At 41.2% G+C, this 18,434-nt stretch overlaps 1 protein-coding gene across 21 annotated transcripts in view; it reads right to left on the bottom strand.

The window, feature by feature from the left end:
* Positions 1–18,434, bottom strand: part of YEATS2 (YEATS domain containing 2) — a 110,263-nt gene that overhangs the window by 2,468 nt on the left and 89,361 nt on the right. For 11 of the 21 annotated variants that reach the window (XM_056819829.1, XM_007485956.3, XM_007485954.3 and 8 more), the window contains 9 exons: positions 15,294–15,425; positions 13,777–13,875; positions 12,581–12,695; positions 9,430–9,503; positions 7,146–7,225; positions 6,590–6,791; positions 3,320–3,546; positions 2,103–2,177; positions 131–204 (listed from right to left, as the gene is read on the bottom strand). In XM_056819829.1, coding sequence (XP_056675807.1) covers positions 131–204; positions 2,103–2,177; positions 3,320–3,546; positions 6,590–6,791; positions 7,146–7,225; positions 9,430–9,503; positions 12,581–12,695; positions 13,777–13,875; positions 15,294–15,425 — 1,078 coding nt within the window. Of the gene's footprint in view, positions 1–130; positions 205–2,102; positions 2,178–3,319; positions 3,547–5,701; positions 5,886–6,589; positions 6,792–7,145; positions 7,226–9,429; positions 9,504–12,580; positions 12,696–13,776; positions 13,876–15,293; positions 15,426–18,434 lie in introns of those variants that run through there. The other 10 variants (XM_056819836.1, XM_056819835.1, XM_056819831.1 and 7 more) reach the window with 4 other exon arrangements.

Consider the following 18,434-nt stretch of genomic DNA (forward strand, 5'->3'; position numbering starts at 1 on the left):
AGAAACCCTTCCCTGGGAGTGCTGAAGTCTTGTCTATCCCAATGAGCTCTAGATCGTAACATCATAATTTCCTATTCAGTTGCTTTTATTTCCATGTTGCCATCACTGACAGAGATAACCAAGGCCTCACCTGTTGTGAGATGCTGTCTGGTACCCAATGGCCAGAGCCTGCCTCAGGATATCACTCACCAGTTGCTCAGTTGCCTGTAACAGAAGATTCTGTTATTTGTCATCTTGGCCACCACCTGTGGGAATGCAGGGCTCTAATGCAGTAACCCTTCCTCCAGAACTTTGGAAACAACCAAGCCTGAAGACCATAAAGTTACCCAAAGTATGAATTTTGGATCAATAAAAGACAATATGATTTCATGATTCTAGAAGATGATGAAGCAAGACAATTCTTTGGCTAACATTTTTCCTGGGGAAAAAAATTAAATATGATTTTTAGGGGTGCATTGGAATATTAAATGGGTTAAATTAAAAATTAAAATTAAAAAGTGACGAGATGAAGCAAAGGAAAAAAATTCCAACTTGCTCAGCAAGGAGGCAACCACAGTCATATTCATTTTAATAAAAAAAAAAAAGTGTGTTGTGTGCGTGTGCATACAAATGTGTAACTGGAAATCATTAATAAACAAAATGGAAATCAAGAATTTAATAGATCCCTAGATCCAAATGGGCAGCATCTGAGATGGAGAGAAATCAAACAAATAATCAAAAAGGTGGGGTGGAACTCATCTAAGGGAGGAAAAGTGCCAGAGTAAGAAGAAATAAAACCTGAGATTCTTAGTGCCCTATCCACTATCTTATGGGCTGGACAAAGGTCCAACATAGACCTCTGCAATTAGAGAGGAATTCAATGATCAGTTCTATTGTGTGTAAAGACTTAGTTATTCCAAATGATGAAGAGGATGAGGAAAGCCTTTATTCATTCTGGAAAGGTAAAATCTATCAGAAGCTGAGCTTTGATTTATTAAAAGGCCAGAAGAAATAGGTGGTCTTTATTGGGAAAACCCATTGAAAGACAATGTTCAAAACTCATGACAGAAGACCTGCCCATGCCTGAACAGCAGAGAAGGGAAAAGGTGAGGCAAGTGTAAGACTGTCACACCAAGGTGTGCAACATTCCCTCAGTCACAGAATGTGAGTCCATGAAGGAGAGGGCCTTAACAGGGAAGATGAAATTTTAAGAGGGGAGTGGATTCACAGCCTGGACAGCTTTCTTGGGAAGATGTTCAGGTGGCTGAACTAGGTGAGGACCCCAGGCTTCTGGACAGTGGCTTTCTCCTACATGTCTGCGTAACGGTAACAATAACATCTACGTAGTGCCTACTACATGCCAGGTGTGGTACTAAACACTTTCCAATTTCCAATTTCCAATCATTATCTCAAGGGATCCTTACAATAACCCTGGCAGGTTGGTAAGTGCCAATGGTAATGCCTGAAGGATTCCCAAAGAAAGGTATTCTTGAGGTCAGCAATGGAAGCATGGGTAATTATTTTCGCCTTGTCCTGGAATTTTCTTGTTTTAGTACTGCTATGACATCTGGTAACAAAGAGTCTCAGGCTGTTGTGTGGGAACTATGAGAAGTTTTTTGCCTCAAATAATTTATCTAAAAGGCTCATAACAATGTTGTTTTTATTCAATTTACTTTTCCATGGCCTTCAGGTAAATGTTAATATAGGAAATAACAACATATATAAAATAAACAGAATAAACTAATACATTCCTACTCTGGACCTCTTTTAAAAATGCTTTAAATGGGAAAGACATATGTTTAAAAGGTGGCATGAACACTCAGCTTTTGTGGTATTCTAATCTTAGCTGATCTGAAATTTGCTTTTATCTAAAAACTTTTATCTTATTTGCTTTTATCTAAAAGCACTGGAACACAAATGTTACACCTTAAATCAGAAGGAAAATTCAGGAACCCCTCTTGTAGACATAGTCCTCTCAACCACGTATAACCAGAGGAAACTAATGAGAAAGTCCAAAAAATGGAACCAGAGGACAGAGTGGCCTGTCCTGCTTCCCAGTGAGATTCTTCATTCCTTTTAGCACTGGACCCAGAACACTTTCTTGGAGTTGCTGGGCTGCCTACCTTTAGAATCATATCTTCAACCACAGATGCATATGTGTTTTTGTGAAGTTCCACAGGCTCAAGGGCGATTCCAATCTGAGGAGAGAAGGAAGAATCCTCATTCACTCCATATAAACAATGTTTTCATTCCATATAAGACACAGATGAGTGGAGGGAATCCTTTAAGAGTTAAAATCAATGGGAAAATGCAGAAAAACAACAAGAAAAACAACTGGATGTTTCCATGTTTCATTGTAATCTATAACAAGTTAAAAGTTTTGCTTTTCCTATTTTTGGTTTTCTGGTCATCATTATAAACCATGCTGCCCCTCTTACCCACTAAAACCTGGGATGCCTTGTTGGGATCCATCCAGGGCCTTATCTTGATTAGAATCAAGGCTTTGTGTCCCTTCCTAGCTACCAGCTCCAAATGATGGCCTGGGGGGATGGGGCCCTTCTTCTACACCAAACCCCCCTCCCTCCTCAAACCCTTCCCTTCCATCTTAGAATCAAGATTGAGTATGGGTTTCAAGGCAGAAGATCAGTAAGGACTAGGCAATGGGGGATAAGTGACCTGCCCAGGGTCACCCAGCTAGGAAGAGTCTGAGGCCAGACTGAACCCAAGACCTCCTATCTCCAGGCCTGCCTCTCTATACAGAGTCACCTGCCTGCCTCTTATCTAGTTCTCTTCTAAACTCTTCCCTCATTTTGAGTGTGAACTCCTTGAGGGCAAGAACAGTCTCACTTGTATCTGTAACCTGAGCACTTAGCATAGAACCTAGCACCCAGAGAACGTGCTTAAGAAATGCTCTATCTACCTTTCAAAAATTAGTCTTATATTCTACATGGTAAGAATAAGCCCTAAGCCTGGCCCTTTGGAGCCCTGGAATCTAATTCAGTGGTACCTCAGGGGCTAAGAGGGAGGTTCTCATTTTGATCCTTGTACTTTGCTTCAGTGCCTTCCTCTACCTTCCAAGGAATTTGCTCTGGGCTGTGGGTCCCTTTCACTTTGGCTCCTGTTCAGCCCACGTAGGAGAAACTCTGGTTATTTCTCCCCCCTGGTACATAGGAACAGGTGCTTTCTATACTAATCAGAATGAGAAGCATACAAATAACTGATCCCCCAAAGCGCCCTTAGATCCTCCATGAGACCCAAGTCCTACAAAGCATCTCGTCCTCTAGGCAGGAGGTAGGCGCTTTCCTCATTAACTTGAGGACAGGTGCCTCTATTTTGCTACCTTTTGTGCTGTGTCACTGACAAACTCAGAGGCAGGCATTGTTTCCAAATAGAACTTCACTTCTTCTTGTTTCTCTTCCTTTTCCTTCTTGATGCTTATTTTTAGTGGCTCAGTGACACTGAGAATGTCTACCTCCTCATCATTCTCTGGCTCTCTTTTCTGAAACCGTTGCAGGTCTTCCAGTTTTCGGCAGAGATCATCAGCGGTGGTGAAGGAAGATGGACACTCTAAATGAGAAGTCAGGAGTCTTATGATGGAGTAACAAAAGAAAAAAAGTCTTTGATATATTCATTCCCCGACCTCTAAGAGCTAAGAAAGTCAGGACAAGAACTGAGAAAATTTAGGAAGCATGGACTAGGAGGGTTGAGCTAGAAGATCTCTCTTGTCCCTTCTAGCTTTAAGTTAGTGCTATGAATGCAGGAGGCAGAAAAGGACCTAAATATCCTCTCTGAACCACAAGGCTACAATCTTTGCTCAAAGATTTATATACAATTTAGAACGGGGCTACTGCGTAATAATGGGGCCAAAAAATTCAAATGCCACTAATTTTCCTATGTTGACTTCTATAAAGCCTTTTAATTAATTCTGGAGTAATGTGAAGCTGGAAAGGTATATGGAGATCATCTAGTCCAATCCTCTCATTACACTGAGAAGAAAATTAAGATCAGATAGATGGAATGACTTGTCCAAGGTTTTATCTACAAACTCTGCCAGTTCAGAGAGCTTTCACTGTGGTACAATGTAAAAAAAAAAATCAATCAAATATATTTAGTATTTATTTATTCTGCATTAGCCAGTGTGGAGGCTGTAAAGAAGCTGAAGGTGTGGTTCATAACTTAAGGAAGCATGATCTAATTGAGAAGACTGCTACATGTAAAAAAAAGATAATAAAAGAAAGCAGTAAATGATAGGGAGTAAATGGCAGAAACAATGATAAATGGCACAGACAATAAGCGGTATAGAATCAGAGGAGGAAAAGGATTTTATGAGCTTGAGTGATCCAAGAAAACTCTGGAGATGAGGCAGGAATTAAATCAGACCTGGAGGGAAAGGGAGGAAGAATGGGGGAGATCCTTCAAGGAGCAGAAACAGTATGAGAAAGACAAAAAACAGGAAAAGGTAGCATATCTGGGAGGAAAGGGACAGTGGGACATTTCTGTGGAGAAGTGAGAGATCAAACCAGGAAGCCAAATAGAGGACAGACGGTGGTGGTGAGCTCTGAATGCCAGTCCAGACTTGACTCTGTAGCCTGTGGTAAAAACCCTGAAACCTTCTGAGCAGAGATAATTATGAAAATGAGACTTTAGCAAAAATCCCCTAATGGCAATGAGCAAGATGGACCACATGGAGGAAAGAGACAAGTTATGGACCACTGGGGGAATTCAGGGTTGTTCATGGCCATGGCAATGAGAACAAAGTATGCGGATAGGTGAAAGACACTTTCTCTGTTAAGAAGAATGAATAGGGATTAGTCATTGGGCATGAAAGTGGAGGGAAAAGGAAGAGCCAAAGATGACTTGGAAGAGAGTTGGGGAAAGTTAGTTTGGGAGTTGAGAATGGCAATGAGGGATGATGCTATAGCTGAATGGAAATGATTAGAAAGCAATGGGAATTGTGGGAAGAGAGACTGCCCACTTACTACACCTTTCTTTCATTCTATCTGCAAAAATCAGCTCTTCCCTACTTGGTTCTATAAGGTCTCCACCACAGTCCGCAGACATCTCCAGCCACAGCAAGGGTCTTTTTTACTCCTCCAACCCCTAATATTGTTTTTCCCTTGTTAGAATGTAAATTCTTTGAAGGCAGGAGCTGATTTATGTCCTCAGTGCTTAGCACAATGCCTGGGCACCCAATAGGGGCTTAATATATGCTCTATCCATCTTCTTTGTAGAAGCTGATAGTTGAACACATACATTTGATAGACTCACAAAGAAAGATGGGAGTGAGGTCATGGAGAAGGTAACATGACAGAAAAAACAATCTACATTTACATAGTTCTTCAAGAGGGAGAAATAATAATGAGGGTAGACTGCCAAGTCTTGTGAGGTCAAAACAAGTCTCCTCTTAGTCCAATATTCTTGGCCACGGCAATTCATTCACAAAGACTATAAATTAAGGCACAGAAGGTCTACAATCTACACTGCTTGGGGAAGAGACAACACTGCTTTACATAGGACAGGTCATGCCATACTATCCTCATTTCCTTTTTTGACAGGGTAATTAGACTCACAGATTAGAGAAATGTTGCAGACAAAGCACACTTAGTTTTCAGCAAAGTATATGACAAACTGTCTCCATACTATCCCTGTGGATGAGATGGAGATAAGGGTTAGATGCTAGTATGGTTAGCTGGATTTGGAACTAGTTGGATGACTGGCTTACAAATGTACTCATGAATTGATTGATGTCAACCTAGGTCAAGGTCTTTAAGCAGAATGCCCCAGGGACCTGTGCTTGTTCAACATTTTCATCAGTGACATGGATGAAAGCAGAGATGGCACTGCTTGTCAAAACGGGCAGAGGACCAGATGCTTCCGGGACTTCCCAAAACTCTGGACGAAAGAAGCTGAATCCAAACATGGTATTAGAATGATGGACTGGTCAAATCGGATGAATTTAATCAGGTCAAAATATAAAATTCTATACTGGGTTAAAAAAAAAAACGTTTCTGAGAAGACCTGGAGGTTTTAGACACAGCGAGTTCATCCCAGTTTAAAAAAGTAACTGTTTTTCTGGGATGTGGAGTCAGGAGAAGGGGTCTCCCAAGGGAAGGATGAAGCAGTGTTTCCACTGTCCTCTCCCTTAGTCAAATCACAAAGAGGATACTAGTCACTTCTGGGAACCACCTTTGAGGAAACAAAGCTGGAAGCTGTCCAGAAAAAAGTAGCAAAATGCCAAACTGAAGACCAGTAGAAGGAAGAAGGGATGTTCATCTTGGAAAAGAAGAGAAAACTTGGGGAGAATCTCATAAACTCCCAAGTAGCTGAATGACCATCATGTGGGACAAGAATTAGAATTGCTGTGGTTAGGCTCCAAAGGGCAGAGTCTAGAACAATGGGTGGAAGGTGCAGAAGATATTGGTTGAAGTAGGGAAGATCTTCTAAATGATTAAGGCTGGCCAAAAATGGAAGAGGCCGGAATCAGGAGGTGAGTGCTCCCTCACTTGGAAAGCAGGTCCTATTTGTTGGGGATGTGGCAAGAAGACAGAAATCTAATCCCTTGCTCCTTTTGAGATGGAAGTGACACAACTTCCCTTCACTAGCTGCTTACCTGGCTCACTGTCTATCTGCGTCAGAACATCCTCAATGGAATCACCATCATTTCTCAAGCTCTCTGGGTCTGGTGGAGTATAACCATGGCAACGACACCAATGGACAATGTGCTTGGTTTTGAGGGGCGCCACATTGTGAAACCTGGGATTCTTCTCCAGTATTTCTTGTAACACTTTTCTCATTGTCATTGCTCGTTGCCACTAGGGGAAAAAAGATGGAATTTACATTCTCCAATTCATAAACATCAGAAGACATGAAAATTCTAAAATGGCATCTATGCTCCTGCCATTTTGGGATGGGGAAGTGAGATACCCTAATTCCATGTTAGAGAGTGATTGTCTAAGAGGCCTTTCCAAATGCCATTTTTTGCATAAGGGAAAACTATCATTTCATAAAGCATTCTAACCAAAGCAGTGTGTAAAGAACCTCATCCTCAGCTCCAAAGAGGCAAGGTTTAGGCCAGCAGGTTGGCAGCCAGAGTTTGAAGGTGTTGCTACCTTTCCTCTCCAAATGTTTTTTAGTTACACCCTGGTGATAGATAAAGACAGGATTACCTCTGCTGCCCTCCGTTTCCCAATGTTCCAACTATAATACTGCTCCACAGAACTTGCACAGAAACAATTGGCATCTTCACCTAGAAAGCATACCGCCAGCAAAGTCTGAATTAAGTTTTTGTTAAGACTCAAGGCAAGCTATCGACATTACTGTCATTGGGAATGAATGTGCTTGAAAAAAGCACATAATGGAAAAAATGTGCTATGTGCAAAGGATTTAAAGTGGACATCATTTGTATTTTAAAATCATTCTATTAATAATACATATGCTGCATAATAAAAATATTAAAGAAAAAAGAAAAGTAGGTTGTATAGAATTGAGATGTACAATTTCATGGATAATATACTCTTGAAGACAGAAGTGCTCTTGCTGATGTTCAGAATTTAAAATTGGAGAAAAAACAATAAAGTACCCAGATAATCAAGAAAAAAAATGCAGAGAAGAGAATGGAAGTGTTCAAAGGGAGAAGCAGATAAGTAAGACAGCCTTGAAACTAACAAGGAGAATTTATCGTATTTTTAAAAAATAAGCTAGAGGCAAGAGTCACTGTTTGTGTACATTCTTCTTTTTCTGTTCGTCGTCTATGGAAATGTCCACATGTGTTGATGTTTTTAAAGTTCCCAATAACAAAAAATGAAAATTTAAAAGAAAAAAGATCCAAGCCAAATGTGACTTGCTAGTGCCAGCTCCCAAGTCCTTTGGATCCACTTTACTCGAAACCAAAATGAGCAGTTCAGCATGGGAAGCGGACAGCTTCTGGGATGAGACAGTGGAGGCCACAGGTGCTGACATTTGCCAGCTCATCTGTAGAACTCACTTTTGTTTAGCTCAGAAAGGAAATATACTTAAATAAAGATATTTACAACAAGCAAAGGCAAAGAGTCTGAGTTTGAGTGACCTCTGAGCTTGGACCTGGAGGGCCCTAGAGGGCACTATGAGGATGTCCCTGCCAGCGATTCAGGTTCAAAGTATTACTTCAATGTGACTTCTACCAGACATGAGAGAAGAGGGCAGGAGATGCTCTCAGAAACAGGATGGCGGATTCAGTGTGCACCTTTTAAAAGAGACCAAGAGAGCTACATGCTTTCCTGAAAGAATAGGAGAGCCCCGTCCCCCGTCCCCCGCCCCCACCTCATTCCTTGCCTCAATTCCAGCTCTCCCCGTTATGTTCTAAACTGCTTGCTAGATTCACCTACATTACATGCTCTACTGATCGTCCCTCTTATCACTGGTCTTCCATGCCTGAGTGACACTCCAACAACTTAACCAGCTTCCAAGGCCTTCAATGATCTAACCCTAACCTACCTTTGCAGCCTTGTATTGAATGAATTGTATTGAATTCATAAGCTACCCTGCACCCAAACTATATGGTTCCCAAACACCCCCCCAACTTTTTTCAGCTTTAATCATCTCTGACACACTTTCCCATCCATCTCACCTTCAACACCCAGCTCCAAAGCTACTTCTTAAATGAAACTTTTCCTAATCCTGTCAGATGAAAGTGACCTCCCCCGATTCCAACATGGCACTTGGTCATACTATTTATGTATCTGTCATTTGTTAATGGCATTATATTTGTCTCTGATAGGCCCTAACATATCATGTTAATCTTTGCATGCTTCCAGAATCAAGTATAGAATAATGAATATAAGGGCTTCCTAAGTGTTTGCTGACTGACTGACTGAATGATCTTGACCCAACAAATCACCCGAAAGTATCGATAACTCTCAGGGTTGCATGCCTCACAATCTAGGTCAAACACCCTTAATGTTTAAGGTCCTTAAGGGTTTGCACGATTTGGGCCTAGGACCAGGGATCACAAAGATAGGATTTTACTTGGGAATGTGGCACAAATGTAATATAGAATCAATAACCAACCAAAGAAACACTAACATTGAACACTTTATAGTTTTCCAAATAATGAGCACAAAACCCCATACGGTCAGATTTTGTTTTCGCTTCTGTTTTTCTCTTAATGACCTTTAGGGTCAAAGATTAGAAGCCAAGGAGAAAACAATACTGTTGTTTCCAAATATTTCCAAACTAGCCAGGCAATGTCAAATTTAGATTCTATTTTCATAAATCAATGACAAAGGAAACAATGAAAAACCAGATTATCTGCCCAAGAAACTATTTGCTCTAAATACAACTTTTATCTGCCTAAATGAAAAAACAAAGCAAAATAAAAAGCCAGTACTGTTAATTTATAGTACACTAACTATGCTTAGTACAGTAAGAGTCCAAAGGAAAAAAATTCATATCTTTTGAGTAGCATTTACTTACCCTTTTTAGTGATTAATGGGATCTTCTTTACTATTGCTGTTAGAAGCTGTTGGGTATTTTCTAAATGTTCAATGCTACAAGGGATTAAAAAAAGAAAAGCAATAAATCCCATAAATTACTAGCTATAAATCTCATTAGAAATAACTTTTTTTCCTCCAGGCAAATTATAGAAACACGTTAGATCCTTGTTCAAAAGGGTGGCTAATATTATTGGGTTTCCTCTACTTTTTCTAGTATTTGAGTATCCTTTCCCAGTTTTGCCCTGTCTGTGATTTTCCACTGTATGGCCAGGCAATAGTCAGAGTAAAATAGTGCCTATTACAACAGAAAAGTTCTACCACATGGGCAAAGTCTGATGGTGTACAAATCTGGTAAGGCTGAGCACACACTATCCCTGGGGTGGTTGGGTTTCTAAACCAATGTCTCTCATTCATGTAGTGCCCAGGGGTTCACAAAGCACCTAACACATGCAGTCCTACTGAGCTCTTACCACCCCTGGGAGACAGACGGGTACACAGGATCCTGTTTCTCTCAATTCAAAATGAATAGATAGTTTGTCTGCCTTTCTCCTGGCTTGCCATATTGGGGAGAGGAATACTAGGTGATAGCTTCCCCTCCATAAATCCTTAATGAACCATGATACCCAAGAAGTAGAGGTCACATAAAGATGACACAGATGCAGGGACCAAGACACATGATGTAGCATCTCAGCACTGCTGGGTTTCTCTTTCTGGAGGGCCCAGAGCACACTACAAGGCTAGGTAAGCAATTACATTCTATACAATTCAGAGTGCCCAGGTCCTTAGACGCAAAGAGACTAGATATCCTCTAGTCCTATTTTCCCCACACCTATTTTACAGAGGAGGAAGCTGAGGCTCAGAGGTGTGAAATAGTTCCTAACATGGATTTAAGGAGGTAACAAACAAAATGGTAGGATTAAAGTCTAGTAGGTTATTAGGCAACTGGAGAAGCACAAATTATGGCTCATCCTTGAAAATAAGTCACTATATGAATGAGATAGTATATAAAAATGCTTTGTAAATATTTTAGAGCTATGTAAATACATAGTGGCCATCATTAACATCTCATTCTCATCTTTTTGGATGGCGTTCCAATAAGAATGGTCCTAGGAGATGCTGTTATTCTGCTATCTGATATTTCATATTACTCACACCAATGCATAGGGTATGACTGCGTCTTATAATGGAAAAACACGTAAGACGTGAACTCATTTTTGTCAGGCTCAATGAAAACATCTTTGAGATAATTCTAGAAGATAGGACGGAAGAGATGATTGCTACATGTGTAATCCTATTCTTACAAGGTTTTGAAACTTTAGCTAAGTCTTTATACTTTGAAAGCAGCTTTTCATTGGAAAATATAATTTGGAGTATAAGGAATTGGTATGGCAAAGTATAGTTAAAATACATATACATTGTTCTAACGATCTAAACAGGGAGAATAGCTAGTCCAAAACAAATAAAAGCAAATACTACAAAATCACAAAGAACAAGACTGCCCCAAAGTCTATTCAAGGCAATAAAAATTTATTAAGCCATTTATTATATCTGGCTCTGTGTTGCATGGGAAGGATACAATAAATTCATACCCTTTCCCTCTGCAAAGGTGAAAGGGCCCACTGGTATAGGAGACTGATTTATGAGGGATAGAATTTTGGTCACCTGATCATGTCTAAGGTCATTACTGCACAGATTCTACCACTTCCTACCATCTTGAGGTCTGGGTCTTGTTTTTGATTAGTACAAGTACAAGTTTTATGTCAGGACGCTTTTCTAAATTGATTATCCTAAATTCTACATTAAGACTGGCATCTATAGATGCCAACTGCTCTAAATAGCCTTCTGGTTTCTGGATGCTAATAAGTTTCTTAACATATCTGACCATAACTTTCTCCAAGATATCTTTTTGCTCAATATGTCTTGCCCAAAGACCAAGTCTTTTTACCTACTGCCTTCATTCAATGAATTAATGGCTCAGTTTGGCTTCCAAATTTAAGCTTGAAGCTTCCCATTTCTATTTTCACTTTGGTGTGTATTAAGAATTTTAGGAGGTATCTTGTAGAAATGACATTCTGGGCAAGGGAGAAAGTCTCCAGGATGGACCAGTTTATTTGTTTACTGTGGTTTCCACACAGAGGCCTAGGACATCATGTCATCCATATGCATCAAGGGATTAATAGGATGTTTTGGAGCAACTCCCTTCTTTAGCTTGGAAACTGCCCTCAACTCTGGAAGAGACATGGGAATAGATGGAAGGAGAGGAGAAACCATAGTGGGCTTAAACTGTCTCCCCCAAAGAGGTGTGAATTTTAAAATCTCCATCTTGGTATAGCACCAAAAAATTGTGCACACCCACAGTACATGGGCATGTGATAGTCAATGACAAATCAGAAATAACTAACTGCCCACCTGGGCTGTCCTAAGCCAAGGTAGAGCCACCATTGGCACTTGTGAGGCACAGGAAGTGAGGTAGGGAACAGCCTTGGGAATTTGCGCACTTCCTGTAGACAGGGCTAGAAGCCAGTTCATGTTAGAAGCTTGAACAGAGAGGAGGCCCGCAGACAGCTTCCCTTCAGATCGGTCACGTGAGTCAAGGCCCTTTGGGCCTAAACTCCCTCTGCCTTGGTCACAGGTTGAGTAACCCCTTTCCCTTTTCTCCTCTCTCCTTTTCCCTACTCCCATTGTGATTAAACCTCCATAAACTCCATTCTGACTTGAGTGTTTCATTTTAGGAATTTCATAAGTAAATTCCTTGGCGGCCATTGTTCAATATTATAATAATCTTAAAAGGTGAAAATTTTCACTACAACAGAGGTCATGCATTATATTACCATCCAATCTACAAACTAGTTGTTCAGTAGGTTCCCAGGAATGAATCTGAAGCACAAAGATAAATGAACGATCATGAAGGGCATAGCCCAAGAGTCAGAAGCCCTGGTTAACCAGAAGACCTAAATCAGGGCCCTTCCCCTCTGAGCCAGTGGCCTCCTCTGTAAAATGGAGAATTAGCCCTCACATGAGTGTTCCTGAGTTGTGAGAGAGCTTTCCCAAAGCTGTCATCGTCATACTCAGAGCACACCCTCCCAAGAGCCCCCCAAACCCAAGCTCTCAGAAAGAACAAAGAACGTTACTTGATCGCATAGTTCCCCAGTTCAGTACTTTCTTCTGTCTTCACTTCTGCCTGCACTTCCTGGGAGACAAAAGGGAGGCTGCCATTGGGTCCTGGGGCTTCTGGTTCTGTCTTCACTGCAAAGGGAAATAAACATGAGGCAGGGCTAAGTGGCCACAGGCAGCACCTGTCTCTAGCAGAAACACAAAAGTCTTTTCCCTTGCAAAATTCAGGGACAAAGCTGTCAGAAGACCCAGTGGTGGGGAGTGTTCTTCGCGCAATAATGTCAGCAGTCAAGCAAAGCACATGGGAGTGAGAGTGCAAAAAGCTAAGGCAGGAAGACAACCAAGAGATTCCCCCAATGACATCCTATAAGAAATCAAAGCAAGTGAGTTCAATGAGAGGAATCAATTTCCTTCTTTCTCTCCAATTGCTGTCCTGTTCCATATTCCTACTTCCTAGAACCTCTAGCCCTTTTCTTGGCCTTTCTGTGTGTAATGATCAAGGCAAGAAGAAGTAAAACCCAAGTATTTGGGCATTTCCCATCTAATTTCCCTACATTTCCACTGTTACCCACTACTGAAGACCAGCAATGTCTCTCCTGGTCACACATCCTTTCATTCCCAATGTTCCTCCCGTCTAATTGCACCAACCCTTATCAAACATACAGAATTCATAGCTGTCCTATAATCCATTCCTGGTGTGGGTTTCTTGTTTCTAGACTCTTCTTCATGTCATCTACTCTCCACATTTTGCTTAAATAATCTTTTTATAGCACGAATTTCATTATGACATTCCCCAGCTTAAGAACTTATAATGGCTCCCCCACCAGAAAGAGAAAGAAGAAAACAGTAAAAGCAGAGCTATGGACATATCCTGAAGTCTCACAGAAGAGTTCCTTTTGCCATGGTCCCATGTTTCCCTCTGGGGATTGATCTTTGAGACTCCCAGCAGGACACAGATGGCAGTGGAGTCCTGTGTCCTGTTCCAAGAACTTCCTTGGAAGCAGCTGACCACAAAGCTTCCCATCCTACCTAGCCTTCAATGCCCACACCTCAAACTGCAAACCTTCTCTTGTTGAAATCAGAGAAATCTTCCATACTCCTCAAACCATCCATCGTGCCTTGACTTATGAATGCTGATCACATCTTACCCAGGTGGAAGCACATGCTCATGCATCTTTCTCCTGTTCTTTTTAATAAAGGAAAAACACTTTACCTTTAGTAACAGTGGCTGAAGCAGAGCTGACAGTGGCCAAGCTGGGGGTGACCCCAGAGGGCATGGCAGGAGTCTTACTGGCAGACAATGACTGAACTACTGAAAGGAGAAAAAAGAATAAATTTCAATATGTTGTAATAACAAATATCATTATAAACACTTTTTTTTAAACATTAAAAGAAGAAACAAAAGCCTCCCATTTTAGGATTCCAGACTACTACTGGCTTTGATATCTAGATAGAACTGGGGACTCATCAACTGCCCTGTCATCCTCACTGTCTACTATCCACTAGTCCAAGAGCAAATGTCCTTCTAAACCGAAGCCATACTTGGCCCTCATCCTGCAATACTGAACAAATAATAGGCTTAACAGTGGAATGAGTCTTGAAGCAGAGCTGATGTGACTGGGGGTCGAGGACTGGTTCAATGGCTCCACAGTGTATAAGTTTCTTAAAGCCTTTCTCTTCAACTTTCTAGAAGATCCCTATATCTAGGGCTAAAAGGGATCCCAGAGGGCATCAACTCCAACCTCTTATTTCACAGCTGAATTTTCCATTTCTTGCTCAAAGATTGATTATCAAAAACCAACATTATGAGAATTTCTGTGAAGGATGTGACAAGCTGATATCCTGTGTGTTCCCTCAAAATTAATTTCAACCTGAAGTAGCATGAATTCAGGATGAAAAAATTCCAAGATGACAAAGAACAAAGAAATTCTTCCATTTTACTGAGATTTTGATAAGTTTGCATGGTGGTACCAAGTTTTTTATATGTGGTAATATAGGTTGGAGATAAAACTAGATCAATAAATCCAAAACCTTCCTTTGAGATAAGACTTTATATTTCCTCTCTAATTCATTTGTTTAACCAGAGCTCCCTACAGGGAGTTCATGACTTCTCCTAGGAATAGATCTGCCAACAAGAAGCAAAATGGCCAGTGTTTATGAGTCTCATTCATCTGACTTTTAGATCCTTTTAGGTGATCTCCATTTTTTCCAAATGGATAACAAAAAAACACCAGAATCTTTTTTTTTTTGGCCAAGTCAATCACACTGATAGAGCCAATATGCAGAAACTCAGAACCCCAGAGCTGGAAGGGACCTTAATACCCATGTAGCCCACCTCCTCTTCCCTGAATGAAAAGCCTTTCCATGATATCCCCAACAAATGTCCAATTCATGTGCATCTGAAGACTTCCACCATCTCTAGAGGCAGCCATTCCTCTTTTAGGGGCTTTTTTAGACAGCTCTGCCTCCTCTACCCAATGGGATTGCTGGTATTTTATTCTTAAGCCCTTTCTATCCTTCTTTGGCTGAAATTCTCCATACAATATGGAGCCATGGAAATCTTAAACCAGTTTTTCTCTAATCTCCCAGAAGTATGCTCTGTGAAACTCTCCCTCTACCACAATCCCTATAGCAGAATGGTGGGAAGCTGGGCTAATCACTTCTATTTACCACCATTTCTGAATCCAAGAAAAAGTCCCAATGCTCCAGGCACATGCCTGAAAGCTTTACCTTTATTCATGGGCATCAGGATGGTCTGGATGCCTCCAGAGGCAGTATTCACACTGAGAGGTTTGAGTTGGCTGGGTATAGTCAGCACAGCCTGTTGAGGACTGGACTGGTTGGAATGGATCTTTAATAGGCCTAAAAGAAGAAGAGAAAGTTCCACATGAGGGACAGAGAATATTTATGCTTGGCCTGCTGAAGTGGATTCAGGGTCTGCCTGTCTCAGGTCTCTCCCCACTCAAGTCCATTCTCTATTTGGTCCCTAGTGTGATTTCCCTGAAGTGCATGTCTGCCTGTCCATGTTGCTTGCTCCACCTCCCCTGTAAACTCCAGTGGCTCCCTATGGCATCCAGGGCCAAATACAAAGTCTTTTGCTTGGCATTTAAAGTCCTTCATGGCCCAGACCCTACTACCTTTCCGATATTCTTACCTCTAACATCCATCATACACGCTTTCATGCAGAGATCCTGGTCTCCTAGCTGTTCCATGAACAAGACTCTCCATGTCCAGGTTCTAAGCATCCTCTCTGGCTTCCTGCATTACTAGAATGATCTCTCTCCTCTGTTCTGTCCACTGACATCCCTGATATCCTGTAAGTCCCACTAAAATCTTACCTCCTACAGGAGGCCCTTCCCAAGCCCTCCAGGATAGCTCAGTGGCACAGGGGAGAGAACTACCTGACCTGAAGTCAGGAAATAGTGATTCTAAATCCAGCCTCAGAAAACCACAAATGCTATGATCCTGGCCACGTCATTTAACCTTCATTTGCCTCAATTTCCCTTTCTGTAAAAAATGAGGATAACAACATTTCTTGAGGAAATTAAGGGATGAGGAGAGCAAGTGACCAACCCCAGTTCCCTCTTGTGGCTCAGTTCTGGAGCGAATTCAGCTCCCTTTCTAGGCAACTATGCAGCTAGGTCAAATTCTGTCTTGGGAGAAAACTTCCTGCCCTGTTTGCACCTGGTCATGAGTGGCTAGGAAGCTGGATTACCCCTACCTGTTGCTTAGAGACTCATAACTAGGACCCGAGGTGATGCTGACCAGAAACCAGGCAGACCCAAGGCCTCACTGTCACACACTTCAGGCAGTCCACAGGTCTTCTCTGAAAACTGGCCCCGACTGGCCAATCAGTTACTGTTCCGGAGCTCTTTGCTTATTCTTAAATACTCTGGGGAGGAGGACACCTATCTTCTGAATTCAGGGAATCATTCGTGTTCTTGTTTGCTTTCTCCATCCCAACTTGGAAAGTCCCTGATCTTTCCTCCAATTAGAAATCAGATTACCTAACGTTGTATAGTTTTGTTTAATTAATTGGCCTTAATTAAGTAATTTTAAGTAAAATTAAATTCTTAGTTTAAATAATTGCTTTTAATTTAATAATAAAATTAATAATAAATAAAGCAATTAAAAACTGCTTTAATCTAGAAAAGTCTCTGTACCCCTGTATGCAAAAGGGGCTAGTCCTGATTTGTCAGGCAATTGGCATGCACTGCTTAATCTGCTCAGAAGCCCAAACCTGTTTCCTGTCACTTCATCCTTCGCCCATCTCTACCTTCCCAGGGTTCCTGTGACAATCAACAGAGGGAATAAGTGCAAAGTGTTGTAGCTGGGACAGAGAGGAGCCAGAGAGGTGAGTGATAATTCTTCATTTTAGTGCTTTTGTGCTATCCCTTATTTCTCATTTACCCTGGACACGGCTTGTCTGCACATGTCCATCTGCCTGTTGTCTCCCCATTAGCCCTTGAGCTACTTCAAGGCAGGATTGGCTTCTGCTTCTCCTTACATAGTATCGGGCACCGAGCAGGTATATCAATGCTCACCAACTACCTGCCCTTTGGCTTGACATATCATTTGGAAATCTCCTATAAAGTAACAACAAACCCTTTCAATTGATCAGTTGGAAAGGTTTTTCTTTCTTATTTTTTCCCTTTAAGATGGTTTAGGCTATTTAACTATATTTTGAAAAGGCCATGTGACAGAATCTCAGACTTCCATTTGATTTCATCATTTCAGTGCCATTCATTACTCACTTGAATGGTGATTTTCTTCTTTCTACCCAATAGTTTTTTTTTCCCCTTTCTTCTTTAAAAAATTAATTAATTTAAAAGTATTTTTCCATGGTTACCTGATTCATGTTCTTTTGCTCTCTCTCCGGGAGCCAACAAGCAACTCCCTTGGGTCATACATGTATTATCACTCAATACCTATGTGAAAGGTGTTTCTTGAGGACCAGTTGGGGAGACAAGTACAGCTGAAAATATGGCCAGCACAAACACAAAGCTAACACAGGTATATCCACTGGCCCTGGTGTGAATCTTGAAATTTCTCAGACTTGTGAATGTTAAAAAATTCCCCATTGGGGAATTCTCCATTGGGACAATTCCCTACTGGGACCATTCCCCATTTGGACAGTGAGAACTCTACTTAGATCAAAAATGTGAAGACTTCTACTCCACCCGTACTTAAGCCTGCTTTAGGGGAGAAAACTCCTTGCTGAACAATGAAAAATACTTAAACTCATACTTAAGCCATGCCTATTTTTAGAATTAACACAAAGGGGTGCTAAGTACCTATAAAGGTCAGGCAACTTGTGAACTTACAAGAGCAAAGAGGAAAAAACTTACTCAGAGATTCTAGCCTACTCAGGTGTGGCTTACTAAAAGGATTAGTCTACTCAGGTGTGAATTCAGATGGGCTGTCCTTTGGAAAACGTCTACTGTGATTGGTAGATGGAGGAACTTAGGGGAGGTGACATAGGAGAAAACCCCCTATATAAGAAAAGGACAGGCTGTTGAAAGAGGCAGGCTCTTGAGAGATAGTCTCTAAGGAGGTTGTTGAGAGAAGAACAGTCTCTAATGAGGTCTCTCAAGGGAGGCTGACTCTGGCTGGAACTCCCTCTGGGGAGACTCTGTCCCCCTGAATCCTCACTTGAACAGATCTTAGGGTGAGTTATTAAGGACTTACTGATCTTAAAAGCTTAGCTCTCTCTCTCTCTCTCTCTCTCTCTCTCTCTGATTCCTCATTGTATTATTAATTAAATTCTCTATAAAACCCAGTTGACTTGGGTATATTCATAATTGGGAATATTTCCCTGGCGACCACCTTATATTTGATTTAAAACAAGACACTGTAGTGAAAACATATTTT

This window comes from Monodelphis domestica, chromosome 2 (assembly GCF_027887165.1).
Source record: "Monodelphis domestica isolate mMonDom1 chromosome 2, mMonDom1.pri, whole genome shotgun sequence".
In the NCBI taxonomy this organism is placed as follows: domain Eukaryota; kingdom Metazoa; phylum Chordata; class Mammalia; order Didelphimorphia; family Didelphidae; genus Monodelphis; species Monodelphis domestica.